Source organism: Ambystoma mexicanum, chromosome 1p (assembly GCF_040938575.1).
Source record: "Ambystoma mexicanum isolate Mex_15411 chromosome 1p, UKY_AmexF1_1, whole genome shotgun sequence".
In the NCBI taxonomy this organism is placed as follows: domain Eukaryota; kingdom Metazoa; phylum Chordata; class Amphibia; order Caudata; family Ambystomatidae; genus Ambystoma; species Ambystoma mexicanum.
In genome coordinates, this window is record NC_090921.1 from 286821226 (window position 1) to 286836851 (window position 15626).

The 15626-nt window shown below is 47.5% G+C and overlaps 1 protein-coding gene across 1 annotated transcript in view; it reads right to left on the reverse strand.

Annotated features, from left to right (window-relative positions):
- The window catches only part of EFNA2 (ephrin A2), a 566627-nt gene that overhangs the window by 81622 nt on the left and 469379 nt on the right, over positions 1-15626 (reverse strand). Inside the window, exon 2 of the mRNA XM_069646808.1 lies at positions 12116-12408. Within this exon, the coding sequence (XP_069502909.1) occupies positions 12116-12408 (293 nt within the window). The remainder of the gene's footprint in view (positions 1-12115; positions 12409-15626) is intronic.

The window sequence follows — 15626 nt, forward strand, 5'->3', positions numbered from 1 at the left end:
TTGGGCCGTGCAGTTATTACATGGATCCAGTTGGCAATACACCCACCGCTCCAGATAAGATTTTGAAGTGCAAGTATTTCACTCGTTATTTTTTAAAGTTGGGTGTAAAATTATTTTTAGGAGCCAAATAGTAAGTCCCATTCCTAATGCGAGCATTTTAAAAGTGAGTAAAAATATATTTTAACTGTAAAGCAGAAATATTTTCGTAATCAATAATTTTTGCACCTAATTTTTCATAATTATTGAAAGACACATTTTTGCCTCTTCAGATTAGACAGTAATGACAGCAGTTTCTTCCTGTGGCACTGCGTGTATTACTAGCCCAAACATAGCCATGAAGCTGCGTGGGTGAAAGCTGGGGGACAGACGCCTTAAGGCCCTGATTCATGGAATTATTTGTGTGTAAAACGGGGTTTTGCGCATATCCTCATTTGTCAAACAGGGATTTGCGCACAGAATGGCGCTCAAATCCCCAATTGTACATGCAAATAATGCCATAAATCGGGCCCTATATGTCAGTTTACGATTTTTTGTTTGAAGTATTTTTACTCCCATTTTCTCATTTGTTGAAGTATTTTCTTACTTTAGGGTGTAAAAGTGACAGAAACTCCCCTTATCTTTAGGGCTGGTGACCACGGTTGGGGAGGCAGGGAGATACTTGAAGGATCCCGGAGGTCTGCTTTCTACAATCCTCTGCTGTGGTGGACTAGGCTTCTTCGTAGGTGTGATGCTGGAAATGCATCGGAGGGACAGGGCCCCTGTATCCTTGTCCATTACTGCTTTTTATCATGTGTTCTGTCGTGTTTTTTGCGCAGGAGTTCATGTGGGGCTCCTGGCGGTGCAGCTCTCTCTTTTGATTTGGTGAACAGAGCCATGGGATACCCTTATGGCACCCATGGGTAGGGGTACAACCCTGTGCCCCTAGTGTATGTTTTTGGGCACCTGTGTGTGACCCACAGAGCAGGGTACGGGCTGGTGGCAGCTCCGTGCTGAAATGACTGGTGCCCTGAGCGTCCTCCATTTTGGGAGGCCCAGGCCCCAGGCCCTGTCATTGGAATCGGTAGATTCCAGATGGAGACAAAATGGCCCCCATGGCCTCTTGCCTTCCATCACCTGTTACCTTGATCTTTCCGAAGTCCCGGGAAGCCCTGCCTCTGTCCCTTCCCCCTGACTGGCTGTTGGGTGGAAGTTCCATATATGGTAGTGTGGGGAAGTGCTGACCAAACTGGCTGGAGCCTTCTCTACGACCGTATGTTGTGGGTACGCCTGTGAGTGGGACCTGGGTGAATGGAGTGTGTGACGAATACGCATTCTATGTTGTGGGTGTCTAGTTTCTGGTGTTACTGAGACAGCCCTGCCCGAAACCGGTATGAATGCATTGTGGAGTGTTGAATGGCTTGGTACTTGTCCCAATACACATAATTTGTTGTGAGTGTCTGGAGAGAAGTGAATGGCCTGAATGCACTGGGTGCCTGATTGGCTGCCTGCCTGCCTGAATGCCCTTAGTCGTGATTGGATGCTTTAGTGTGACCCAGCGGAATGAATGGGAGATCAACAGTATATCTGGGGACCTCTCACTGCTAAGAATCGTGTTCAGAAGATGAAGTCCACTACGACGAGTAACTGGAGTAACTGAAGCTTGACCTTGAAGCCCTACTGGACGAGAAGAATTGCTGTTGCTCTCCTTCACAATCTGAAAGCTGCAGTGTCTCCAAGGACTGACCCAGAGAGGACCTGGTAAGGCGCCCTTTTCCCGAGCTACGAGGGACCATCGTACACCAGCTGATTTTTGCCAAAGCTCCCTGGTAGACAGACCTTCGACAGGCTGCCGACGCGATACATGGACTGCTGCGGAACTTCAAGGAGAAGCGCCCGGACTGTTGTCCATCACTGTCGACGACCGCTGTCGCCGACTTGAGCCGCCGTGCTCCCGTTTGCCTAAGAACTTTCGAATCCAAGGACGCTCTCGTCCGCATCGTCGCCGCTGTATCCTGCTGGAGAAAGCCTGAGCGTCGACGCGCCGAGGAGCATCGACCGGTGGGTTTCCCGCCACCCAAAGACCGCAAAGACACCGATGACTCGATGCCCGTGCTGGGCCACAGTTCTTCAAACTCTGCGGTCCAGAACTATCGACACCGAGGTGCCCCGCACGCCTCTTCCTTCCAGGACGTTTACGCTTCCCCGTCAATGAGCACCGCAAGGAACTAAGCTGCCACTTCACTGTCGTAGCTTGACCTGTTCTCCTTCGGACGTTCGACGACCCGTGACTCCTGCCTTAAAGGGAGGTCACTCAAGAAGGGCTGTCGATTCCCTGACGAGGAACGCTACAACGCCAGGTACTTTGGGGTTGCAGAACTATTGGGAAGGCTATTGAGAACAATATATGGACTGGGCTTGTATCTTTATTCTACAGGTTGCCCAGGTGGGGGGATCTCCACACAGAACTGTGTCTAGGTAGCGGGACCAGTAGTCTGCCAATTGTTCAACCATCTTGCTTTCCTTCCTCTCTCTACTGCTGGTTTCCCTTTATTCGATCTGTGTGTCATCCTGACCCTATGCACTTTAATGAGATCTGTTAACGTTTGTGGTACCACTTTAGAACTGTATATATTTACCATTGTTGATTTTCGGAGCACAAAGCGAGTTGTTGTGATAGTGTACATAACCTTGAACATTAATTAGATAAAGACTGTGTTTTAACTAATACAGTGTATGGACATTCCTTTGTGGGGGATTGGGGGACTACACTGTACTTAAGAACCAGTCACCTTGTGACTGTCTTTTTTTAATATAATGGTTTTGTAGACAGTCACCTCCTGAGGAGCTAGGCCTTGATTGCTCGACCACGTACCAATAATAGAGAATCTTGGCAGGGGTCCTCTGTGCCTCTTCTCTACCGTAAAGAGAGCAGGAGTACAGACTACCCCCCTCCGGTCTTTACAGTAGGTGAAGCTGGTACAGTTCTCTTGGGCCTCTCAGAGGTCTCTTGAAGCTGCACGCAGTGGTGTGTGTAGCCCCACTGGTCGCAATCACAGAGCAGGGGTGCAGCCTCCATAATATAATGCATGGCTCTGGGGCTAGATTATCAAAGATTACACTGGTGCTAAAAAGTGATGAAATACTTTGATAATGCAAAATGGAGCAGAAGATTTTGTCACAATCCATATCTAAAAACCTTTGCACTAGGGCAGAAATTAATCAGGTGTTTTTTTGTACTAAATAAGCTGCATAGCATACAACAAAAGGTGTCTACTACATTTCCTTTCATATTAAGCAGCAAACAAGCAAATAAAACAGCCTGCTCCAATTTCCCCCGGTGAAAACATTTTTAGATAATACTGATTAGTATTACAAACATTCTGATTGGCCCTCGCCGAGGCATTACCCAGCCGGGAATCCCTCGGCTGGGATTCCACAGCCATTGTCCCGGGCGGGGGCCATCCCTGCTCCGAGCCTCCCCACGCTTGCGAGGCTGGCTTCGCCCCCTCGCTGGGGACTCAGTGAAGGCTTTTTTTTGTTTTTGTTTTCCCTTCCCCTTTCCTCCCTCCTCCCTGCCCTCCCCATCCCACTTACCTTCTTGCTCCTTTGTTCCCGGTGGGGGGGCGATGGCAGCCTCTAGCCGTGTGGAGGCTCGGAGCGGGGCCATCACCGTTCCGCGCCTCTGCACGGCTGGAGGCTTCCATCGTCCCCCGCTGGGGATGCAGGTCATTTTTTTTTCCCTCCCTTCCTTTCTCCCTCCCAACCAACCCCACTTACCTTCTTCTCCTTTTTTTTTGGGGAGCAGACGCTCTGGGAACACTTCTGTTTGCAGCGCGTCCGCTTACGATGGCCACCATGGAAAGGGAAAACGGACTCCGTTTTCAGTTTCCCGCCGGCCATTTTCTTGGTCGTTTCTACACATGTTTGCTCCATTCTCTATTATCTGAGAAGCAAAATTGGTGCCAAATTAATTTGCTCCACTTTTTTGCACCAGTGCAAATCTTTGATAATCTGTCCCCAGGTGGCTGCTTCACGCAATGCAGAGCTTGAGAGCTGAGAAAGGAGCACAAGTGGGTGGTGGACAGCACAAAATGAAGAAACATAGTAGGTCGGTAAGCGGAGGGAAGCAAAGGCATAAAGCACAGCAGTGGGCAGGGAAGTGGCTATATTTGGAACAGGCATTGAAAAAGCTTGAGCATAAGACGGTCGCCATGATGGAATCAGGCACAGGAGCTAAATTAGACAATTGATAGAGGAGGCACTAGGTATTCTGGTGAGCCACTTAAAGATGCATAAACTATCCAATTTACATATGCAGATCAGAGCATGTGAAGAGCCAGTTGAATTCACTTCCATCCATACGTCATCTCCCCTCACAACCCCGTGCCCCTGTGCAACGTGTGATGTACCCGCAAAGACGCCAACGTATGCGTGAGGAGGCAAAAGCAGAGGATGCATGGAACAAGTGGGTGGCACAATTATTGCACTTGCTGCATGTAATTATACAAAGGGCTGTAAGTAAACAAAGGGTGGTAAATAATAATAATGGTAAAACCAATGGTATTTCCCAAATACTGCCAGACTTATCACCTGCCCAATTCAGGGTTGGGTGAAATACCTCTTTCTGTACCCTGAGGGGATATTGGTCGTGGTATTTCAAGGTGGACTTTCAGGTAACGACTACCTATTTCTACCTCCATTTAAAAGGTGTAGAAAAAAATTCTGAAATGGCCCAAAAGAATATACATTTTCTTACTGTGAAGAAGGGAATGTGTTTGGATTATAGTAAGGGGGTTAAAAGGTGAGTAGTAATGTGTTTGGGTTATAATAAAGGGGTGAAAAGGTGAGCAGTAATGTGTTTGGATTATAGTAAGGGGGTGGATAGGTGACTCTGATGCCTCCCTCTGACCACCTTACCCATTATGCACTGTATAAAAGGGGCAGCATTGACCCGTTTCTTCATTAGAAAATGTACAGTAAATGTATGAACCACTAACGCACATTATCCATTCCCACCTTTACATTGAAGGTGGAATGGGTAGAAAAAAAGCCAAAATAACATGCAATGTAAGGTTACCACTGGCAGAGGTGGTATTTCTGAAAAAGCTCCATTAGTGGAAAACTGTTAATAGATGGAGCTGCATAAATAACACCCGCGGAGGTGACATTTACCACTTGCGGTATTACTGCTTAAATGTCCACCCAACTCGTAACACGGTCCAAAGAAATCTCTTCTGTGTCCTCCTCAGTTAAGGGCCTTAGTGTATTCACCTCAGTGAAGAAGTGTGCGTCCATAGTCGCTGAGAGTGCTTGCATCATAAAGGAGTCCAATAACACTTCTGCATCAGGGCGCTACCTCAACCAGGCATAACGTTTGCCCATTGCCCTGTTACTGCTCGCAAGGAGTTAACTCAGTGGTCCACAATCTTTGGCTCCCTAGATGTTTTGAACTACAACTACCATCATCCCTAGCCAGCATAGTCAATGGAGATCGATCATAGGAATCGTAGTCCAAAACAGCTGGATAGCTGCAGGTCGCAGAACCCTGGGTTAACAGAACTCTTGCACAACTCGGTGAAGACCAGATGTATGAGCAGTTAAAATCACGACGCTCTCAACTGTAAAGCTAATTGTAAGAGTCTTCGCCTTGGCATCGATCTGAACAGCCTCAACGCGAATGCGTTTACAGTTTTTCCGTTCCAACAGCCACAGAATTGGACCTGCTTCATAACAATGCTAAGTGCTTACCTGAGCTCCACCTCACTCAAAGGGCCTGGCGGCATTTGGGACGCCCGGTGGCATATTTCGGTAAATGAGGATGCCTTTCGGTCACACGTCTGCCGCCTCGGCGTTCCAGCCAGTCGTCACAGTGTTATCTTTTCCCGAGATGACATCTCGCTTCACCTGAAGAAGCCTACAGCGAGACCCCTGAGAGCCTGTTACAGGGGATGTCTGCCAGTGGCATGACACGGGGTGCTGACTAATGAAAGCTCAAAGTCCTGGGTTAGGAACTCTCTGAGGCTGGTGTACTACCGGGGCAATCAAGAACGCACCTGCCCTGCTTTACAAGGGTCAACGTTGCTGATTCATGGACTTAACTGAGTAAGCATTTCATGATGAGTTCAAAAAGGAGGTTGTGTTTTGCTGGCCTGAAGAGTGCCAGTCAGCGACTGACGGGATCAAATGTGACATTCTAAGCGCCCCAGGAACTCACCATGAATGCACCGGCTCCAGAGCATCTCGCCCGGGGTGGGGATTATGCTCCCATGCTGGCCCGAGGAACCTGTTGTGAGTTTAACTCACTGATGCCTCACAGTTCCTGAGCAACATTACTCCACCACTGAGCGGGGGATGCTTGCCCAGGCCTAGCCTCTCAGCACAAAACCTCTGCACACACACACACACACACACACCTGTGACTGCAAACCACTAATCCACCTCCTAATCCTGGAGACATCATTGCATGTGTGGATGGCTCCCAGGGGCCCCGGCCCAGTGCCGAAAGCTGCTAGCTACTAGCAGGATAGTGGCAAGGAAGTGCATTTTATTACGGTGGATTAGTAGGACCCACCGGCCCCCGGTGTCCATGCGTGATTGGAAACCCTGACCAGGTTGCGTAACCTGGACAAGGATTAGGGATTCCTCTGCGGCTTGGGCTCGTAACCTCAGGACATATGGGGCCCTCTTGTGACTTACCACAGGCTTTCGGCGCTTTATAACTACATAAATAAATAAATACCTCCTGGCTCAGAGCCCGCATCCAGCTACTGAGAACAAGTGAGCCGAGCGCTGCTGGTATAATGTTGAAGCCGCGCACCCCACGTACTGACGTGCATTGAAATGTGCCTCGCCTGAGGCGGCACTAGGTATGGCACACTGGTACAAACTGCCATTGACTGCTGTATTGTTGGTTTGTGTGAGGCGTGTATCTTCTTTAAAAAAAAAAAAATGTATACCCCAAAATGACATGTCTTAAAATGATATTCCTGTAATTTTGGTTGACATAAAATAGATGCCACCGTGGTGCAGTAAAGATGGCGACTGTCTCTTTCACAAATGCCCTCCGCGGGAGCCAGAGACATGTAGTGGGATAAGCACGAGTCTGTTGTGGCTTCGGGAAAAGACGTAGCCCTCGCCTGCAAGAATCGCCCAGGCGATGTTGGTGGAACAAGTTCCTAATGACCACACGCTCACAACCACAAAGTTGTGCACAAAGCTGGATTGGCCTTCGGAGAAGAACCTGTTCCCTGGATTGAAGATTTGCTGGAAAGGTCTGATTCAACTCTTAAAAGAGTCAAGTTTATAGTTTCTTTTTATAATAGGTGACTGGTTTCATTACAGGTGGCACTCATGGGAGGATAGCTCAGGGGCTGTGCTTGCCTTGGAAGCAAGACAATACGCAGCACCACAGGTTCGATTCCCGGGTCTGCACTTAGAAACCTCTGGGTATTAACTGTGGTATAAATAACCTATCATATCATATCATGGTAATGGCTGATAATGATCGCCATAGCAACACCCTTACCAAGAGATGCCTGAGAGAGAGAGAGATACTTGTGGCCAGCCATGGACATGGAGGTCAAGGTCTGCAGCTCATCAGGCACCAGCTGCCACGAAGTGGACAAATGTTGCACCACGCAGAGCGAGCCAGTGATGAGTGCTGAATGGTCGGCATGGCAAAGGAAAAAAGCGACCCGCAATTTTATGGGCACATTGAACGACATACCCGCGATCAGCGGTATGCCACAATTCTGTGTACACATCAAAATAAATAAAGGTTTACTTCATTAGTGATAATACCCCGCCTATCACCATCAAACTGATGACAGGCATTTTTCACAAGCGAGGCTGCCCACCATGTTTAGTTCACTTGGAAGGAAATGTCCTGTTTTTTTGAAGAACAGAGGAATTCAGCGCTAGAGACCCCCTCTAGCAACCAAAGGTCAAAAGACGAGTTGAACATGGAAATAAGTTTATCAAAAAGACCCTCCAAGAGGCCAGGCAAGCAGTAGGCAGATCATCTACTAACCTATGAGATTGCCCTGAACCTCGGACCCTCAAACAATGCTAGCATAGAAAAGAAAAACTATGGAGGAAACTAGGGATATCTCGCTCCTTTTAGAAGTGTGTGAGGCACTCACTGCTTATTAATAAGCAATTTTGGGGGCTAAATCTACCTTTATACACGAGAAAATTGATTCTGCTACTAATTGACATGATATGATATTCTCAATGATTAACACTTTCATAAATTCCCCTTGTTCCCATCCAGCACTTGAACCATCATCGTATTTAGCAAATCAATTCAATACTTTTTTACGGAAAAGATTTGAAAATTCATCGAACTCTTCAATCTACACAATATCATCTGGCCCCTGTGAAGTCTCAACTTAGACCAATTCCTGAGTACTTACTCATTTATTTTTTAAAGAAGTCCCACAGGATTTGAAACACAACCCACCTGTTCAAGCTTAGATGCACTGCAGACCGCTGTAGCTGAAGCTCGCCTTGTGGCTTTGTCCCAACATGTTACACTTTAAAAATCGACCTATTATGCAAGGCTCCGTTCCTTCAGGTTTCAAATCCACTACTCTCACACCCCTGCTCAAGCAACCCTCTCTTGGACCCACAGAATTGGGCAAATATCGTCCTGTAGCTGGCTTACTTTGGTTGGCCAAGATTCTGTAGATGGTAGTGCAAACACAGTTGACAGACTTCATAGAGCACAATTCAATCCTGGATCAATTGCAATCAGATTTTAGTACCAAACATGGAACAGAAACCGCCTTGGTTTGCGTATGGGACGATCCATTATACCATTCTGACCAGGGCTATTTGTCTCTGCTGGTCATTTAGATTTGTCTGCCATGTTTTGACAAAGTAGACCATTCATTCCTTCTGGCAGACACTATTGGGGCTGACGGCCGCATACTAAAATGGTTTCATAGGTTTCTTTCAAAGAGAATGTAAATAGTGACAATCGGACACTACTTACTCCATTGTTACCTGTGGCGTGCCACAGGGTTCTTTACCGTCACTCCTTCTCGTTAACATTTAGCTTCTCTTTTGATGTCCCTAAGTCACTATTTTAATGTTGGATTTCATTCCTATGCTGATGGTAGCCCAGCTTTACTTGAAAGTGTCTGGACTCAGGGAGAATTTTGAAATACTTCCGTTCTATTTGGTGGAGGTTAAACATTTTCTGACCGACAACAACCTCCAACATAAGCGCAATAAAACTGAGATCATGCTCCTAGGACAGAAACACGTATTAATTAACTGACTTGTCACGTCAGCCTACGCCTCTTCCACTGTCTAGCCTTCCAACCACATTTGCTAAGAATCAAACACATTGGAACCATCTGGGACCCTAAACTTAGGCTGACATCACAAATGAATAAGGTGGTCAAATCTGTTTTTTTTTCTGACCAATGAATACTGAGGCATGTTCTACCTTACATTCCTTATGATTCCCATGCCATAGTGGTTGGAACATTGGTCAACGCTCACCTTGACTCTCCCTAGTACCTTTTACATTGACTTCGGATAACTCAAAGTGCTGCCATCTGTCTTCTTTTTCAAGTACCTAAATTCTTCCCCACCTTAGACGATCTTTGAACTGGCTCTCAGTATGCTATTCAGAGGCATTGCTAGGGGGGGGTCTAAGGAGGTTATAGCCCCTGATCTTTTGGTTTTAGCCCCGGATTGAATCTCAGGAGCTACAACCAAAAGGCTAGCTAGCCCCAAGTCCCGACAGTTACGACATCAGCGTAGCTCCGGGTCTTTTCCAGACTTAGCAACACCCCTGATGCTATTGTATCACTTTTTAGATACTAGTTTTTAAGCTTATACACTGTTTAGCATCACAGTATTTAAAAGATAACAGTTGTTTATACCAAACAACTAGCTGTCTTTGCTGAAACCAGTTGCATCTGTTAACTATTCCCCCTTCTCGTTACACAACTCGGGGATATCGACGGGTTTCCGCTGTTGGACCCAATCTCTGGAACAATCTCCCGATCCGGCTTCGATCTATGGGTATGCAGTGATTTGGTCGAATAGAAAACAATGAATGAAATTTGACCTAATAAAAAAACGCCTAAAAAGAAATATCGAATTTGGGGCTGGAAATGGGATTAGTGCTTTTGGGGGTGGGGGGAAAAATATTTTAAAAGGGGGGGGGTTTGGGATGGCACACCCACAAAAACAACGAAAACAAAATTCGATACTTTTGTATTAAGGGTTTTTATTGGGTAAAAATGGATTTGCTCGTTTGTAATTCGATTAAATCACATGAAACCCGATATATGACCTCGTTGCTAGCCTTTAGGAAAAACCTTAACACCTATCTTTTCTCCTAATCTCAACTGTGGAATTTTACATCAATCCATCCCTCTGTCATGTTTCTTTTTTCTTATATGTATATCTCCAGCGCCCAGATGCAATTAATTTTGCTTGTCACCCTTCTGGGGTTCTGCGCGATATAAATAATTCAAATCAATTGATTAATCAAATCGGCTCAGGATGGCAAAAGGTTAGCATTAACTCCACTACAAGAGTGAGACCATTCAACTCTGATGGGAGGCTGGCCGGCCAACCCAAACATGTATCCAGCCTGGGCTTGTCCTGCAGTTCGGACACCTACTCCTGCCAGTGGAAGCTAGAAAGCCAAGGCGGTCTGAGCACAAGCCGTGGGCTGCGCTCCGATAAGAACAATGCTAGCAATGGCAGAGGCCTTTGCAGCTTTCAGGAGAATGGATTACAGTCACGCTCCACGGAAAATGGAAGGAAGCCGCCTGATGGCGTTTTGCTAAATGAGGTATTTGAAGGTGAGAAGATGTTGCTCTGCGCAATTTCACCGGTGACGGGGAAGGTACGGGCAGCTGCCGAGCCATATTCAAGAGCACAGCATTGCAGCAGGCAATACAGAAAGAGCAAAGTGAGGTATTCCCCATTGTCCTGTAGCCTAGTCTGAGCCAGTACACAGGAGTGTCTTGCCTTTCAATAAATCTAGTCCCTTAATTCACTATGCCTGTTTCCTTCTTCTGATGGGCATACCCTATAATGGGCACACACAATGCTGGCAGGCGCCTGGTGAGCAAGTCACTTTGTATGATATGATATGATATGATATGGCATTTATAACGCACATGCACGCAGGATGTCGTCAGGTCTTTGACGGAAATGTGGTAGTCTTTGCACAGCCCTGCCACTAAATACTCGCCGGCACTTGAGCCTTTCCCTCGCTTGAGATTTGCTGGAGAGAACCTTCCTCTTCACAGACCACTTTCCACACCCACTCAACAGAACCCAGCACCACCATCTACAGTCTTTTGTAGAACTGCACATCATACGATGGAAATGCCTCACCATGTGTCAGTAATCCTGCATGTCTTGGGACTACCCAAGCCACCTCAATGGCTGGCCATGCTATATAACGGCCCCAAAATCCTAAAAGGCCTTTGGGGCTACATTTAATTAATTAAACTTATGTAACGCCCTTAATACTGGAGTCCAGTCTCTAAGTGCGGGACTGGGATTCGAATCTCTGTTGCTCGGAATTACCCAATTTGATAGAATCAAATCGATCGAATGTTACATTTGACCAAATTCATCCAGTACCATTTGATCGATTTGATTCGATCAAGTAGGGTAAAAAATACTGAACCTAGGGAGCGGGGGTTTCAGAGGTTGGGAAGATGGAGGGATCTATTTTGGGTGGGGGGGACATAGATCTCTTGAGTTTGGCTGCAGGAAAATTGTATTTGCAACGAAATTGACTACGGTCAATTACACCGCTAACAATTCTGCCACGGTCAAACAACCCAGATCCTGTTGCTCTGCATTGTCTTTTTCTGATAAAAAGACATTGCCCCTGGGCTAGCCTGCCGGCCCATATATTGTTGTTTTATGTCGCAACACACACCCATCCTCTCCTCTGAATAATTGATACTCCCATTCAAAGCCTTAACCGTAAAGCAGCCTATTGCAACCACAGCAAGTTGATGCCATAAGCGAATACATACAAACGTGAAAAGGTAATGGGACATAGTGAGGTTCATAAGCATTAATGGCATGGATATATTCCAATAAAAGAGGTAGTCACACAAGAACATACCGACAGACAGGTACTCACATATATAATAATACTCGTGCCCTGGTCGAAACTCAAAGCCGAGTGAGAAGGGGGTGAAGAGCTGGAACTTCTCTGAGAACTTGAGAGGCCCATTGGGCGAGTCGGGCCGGTTGCACTCCCAGCGCTTGAAGCCCTTCTGTCGGTGATCGCACGTGGCGTGCCCGTCGTAGTTCACCATGTAGAGGATATAGCGCTCCATCCTGTCGGGCAGCTGGGCTCCCTCGTAATGCGGGCAGTAGATGTCCAGGTAATCGTTGATGCTCACATCCACTGTGTACTCCCCATGAAGGAACCTGCGGGTAAGAAGGTGAGATGACACTGAGAAGGGGTGACAGTGAGAAGGACCTCCTGCTCAGCATTCTTACAATGGTACTGTATCGAGATGCTACCAAGGATGCACCTGGTATCAGGCTGGGCACCGTGTGCCAGGATCTAGCCCAGATAAATCATCAATAGGTTTTAGATAATGGCCAATCAAGTAGGAACTGTCAGTATGTGCTGAGTATTGGGGTCTAAGAGGGATTCCTCTTAGTTCCAGGACTTTTAATGTGGGTCTCATGGAACGGCCTATCAGTGATCAGCATTCAGGTACACTGGGCCTATCCGTGATCTGCTTACAATGTGTTCTTAGTAATAGGGCCCATCAGGCACCAGCTCTGATGGGTATCACGTACCATGTCCAATCAATGGCCAGCTCCCAATCTGTGTTGGATTCTGTGGCTTACCAGAGTTGAGCTCAAAATGCATGCCTTCTACAAGTGCATATGACGGACGAGCAGTGGCAGAAGTGTACTGAAAAAGTAGTGGAACTATGGCCTTGGCAGGGGAGAGGGTAGGCAGGATCCTAGTGCGACATGTGACACATTTTTTGCAGCCATGGCATTGTAATAGTCTAAGTGACTATTACCTAATCTCCTATTACAACCTTATTTATTTATTTTATTTATTTTACATTTATACATGTATACATTTACTTAACACTTGCACAGGGACATGAATGGACACATCCTCTGTTTGGAATGTTGAATATGGTCAAAATAAGTAGAGGAATGGAAAACAGAAAAAAATAAAAGTAGTGGAACACAGCTCCCAACCGTTCCCGCTCACTTCGAACACTGCGGACGATGGCCTATCACTTTCTTAACTTAGGTTCTGGAACCAAAGTCTGTCAGAGACATGCTAAAAATTAGAACGAGGCCTCCTGCAGGAAAAACCCAATCTAGCCCTATATCTTACTATATAAAAAAGGTTTGGTTTCCTATACATATATATTGATATTATTTTCATTTTCCAGTAAACAAAAGCCCCCACCTCTTAGGGTTAGAGTAGTAACACAGGGTTCAGGGCACATTTCCGTCTCTGACAGTCGGCACACTGTGCCCTTTCAATAGGGCCGGATATTCTGTTTGTGGGGCCCAACTGGAGTTCCTTGTGCCATCCTGCTGCTTGCAGGGGGTGAAAGCTGCCAAGGACACTCAAGGAACAGCTTTAAAGGTGTGGGGGGGACCCAGGTCTTACCAGGGATCAGTCATCAATGTGTGCTGGGCACCAGGAGGGCCTAGTGAAGGGGTGAGCTCCCAATATGCGTTGGGTACCAGTGACTTGAGGCAGTCATAGTCCAGTGTTCGATATGGGACAGGCTCTCAATGTGTGTCTGCTATCAGATGAGGTGAGATCGCAATGAGTCCCCTGCTACCTTTGCAGGCTGAAAATGGAGTATATTTAATTGAGGAAAGAACACTGGGAGGAATGCGGCTTGAAGAGCTAAATGATAAAATATATCATTCTTATTCTTATTATCTAGAAGCCACGTGATGTGTCAGTGAGCACTTAATAAGCCTTGTGTAGACCTTAGGCATCTCGGCAACCCTCACTGTCCTCACCCTTTGGTCTGGCAGGGAGCCATGTTCCCCACAGCACTCTCACAGAGCACGTGGCTCTGTAGTTCACTCTCAGGTCATTTTTATATGTGTGTTTGTATTTGTACTGGATTGGATAGCGCTTGACGCCTAAGCGCTATAAATACTTCCTGTAAGTCTAGCACTGAGCGCTTGGTGCAAGTTCTCCAGCGCCCGCAGACCTTGCCGCCCCCGGTTATCTTACCGAGTCCTTTGCCCCCATTCTGTTCTCGCAAGCCATTTGCCAGTGCAGGCCTCTCCCCGAGTGCCTGTGACCCACAAGTCTCTCCCCAAGCCCTCGTGAGCGGTAGGTCGGTCCCTCCCCGAGTGCTGCTCGCTCGTCTAGATGGAGATATCCTGCCAGGCTTTCCGCGAGGGCACCTGACGGCTGCTACACAGGCCCCCGAGGGGCACCATGACATTTTCCCCTGCTGGGCTTCCTTGCCAATTAATCTGAGGTTTCTATCCATTGCGCTGGCATTACACATTATACAACCTGCTCTGGCACCAATGTGTCGGGGCTGTCATGCTCTCTCTGCTCTGTGCGCCCGATAAGTGCCATGCGTGGTCGCCCTAATCACTGACACGTAGGATCACTGGCTGGGGCGGCAGTGCCAACAGCACTCAGAATGTTTAGTCTGTGCCCCCTAATCACTGCCAAGAAGAGTGGGTGCCTCTAGGGGGCACTGCTGCTAGCCCTTAAAATGGACATTCCCTGCATACAATACTTGCCAACAGTGGTGGAAATGGAAAAAATGTGGTGGGGGATCCCACAACACAAGGGCCGGGTGGGGGAGGAGTTAAGTGGGGGGCGGTGCTCGAGGGGGCGTGGTCGAGAGGGGGCGGGGCTCGTAGTGTGCATCCAGCAATGCTGGAATACGTTAAAAAAATGGCCTTTTACAGTGTCAAAGCTGCAGTAAAAGACAAAGCTGCCGTCGCGGGCGTTTTTTTTTTTTTTAAAGTACTCCAGCATGGTTTACGATCTTGGGCGGCTGACTCTGGACGGATCCCGAGATCCGGCTCCATTTCTGGTGCCGGATCTCGGATCGGCCGAGAGCCGGCCCAATGACCAGCACTGCTTGCCAACATAACCCATTCCAATCTGTAGGTGCTTATGCAGTCCTGTTTTTTTTCTTTGCATTCTGGGACTTGTAGTTCCACTTTTCCCATTTTAAAACTCGGGCTACAAGTCCCAGAGTGAAAAGAAAAAAACGGGACTGGATAAGCCCCTACAGATTGGAACGGGTCATGTTGGCAAGTATGTAAGTGGGAAGGGGGGTGAAGTAACGGGCACTGGCAACAGGCTGGGAAATATGCCGGCCCCTGCACCCCTACCAACAGTGGAACGATCCCTGCGTGCTGCGCCCAAATTAACGGACGTAAGGGTGAGCGACTGTGAGGACACTGCTGACAGCGTTTAAAATGGACCTTCCCTGCACCCTAACCACCAGACAGTGGGAAGGTTTGCTGACACTGATGACAGGCCTGGCACGATGCTGCCCCTGCACTTTACCCACAGGGAGTGATCCCTGCACGATTTGGCCCTCCCATTTTTGCAGGTGCGGGAGATTTTGCGCGAGGGACGTTTGGATGTGGCTGACATTACAGCCACG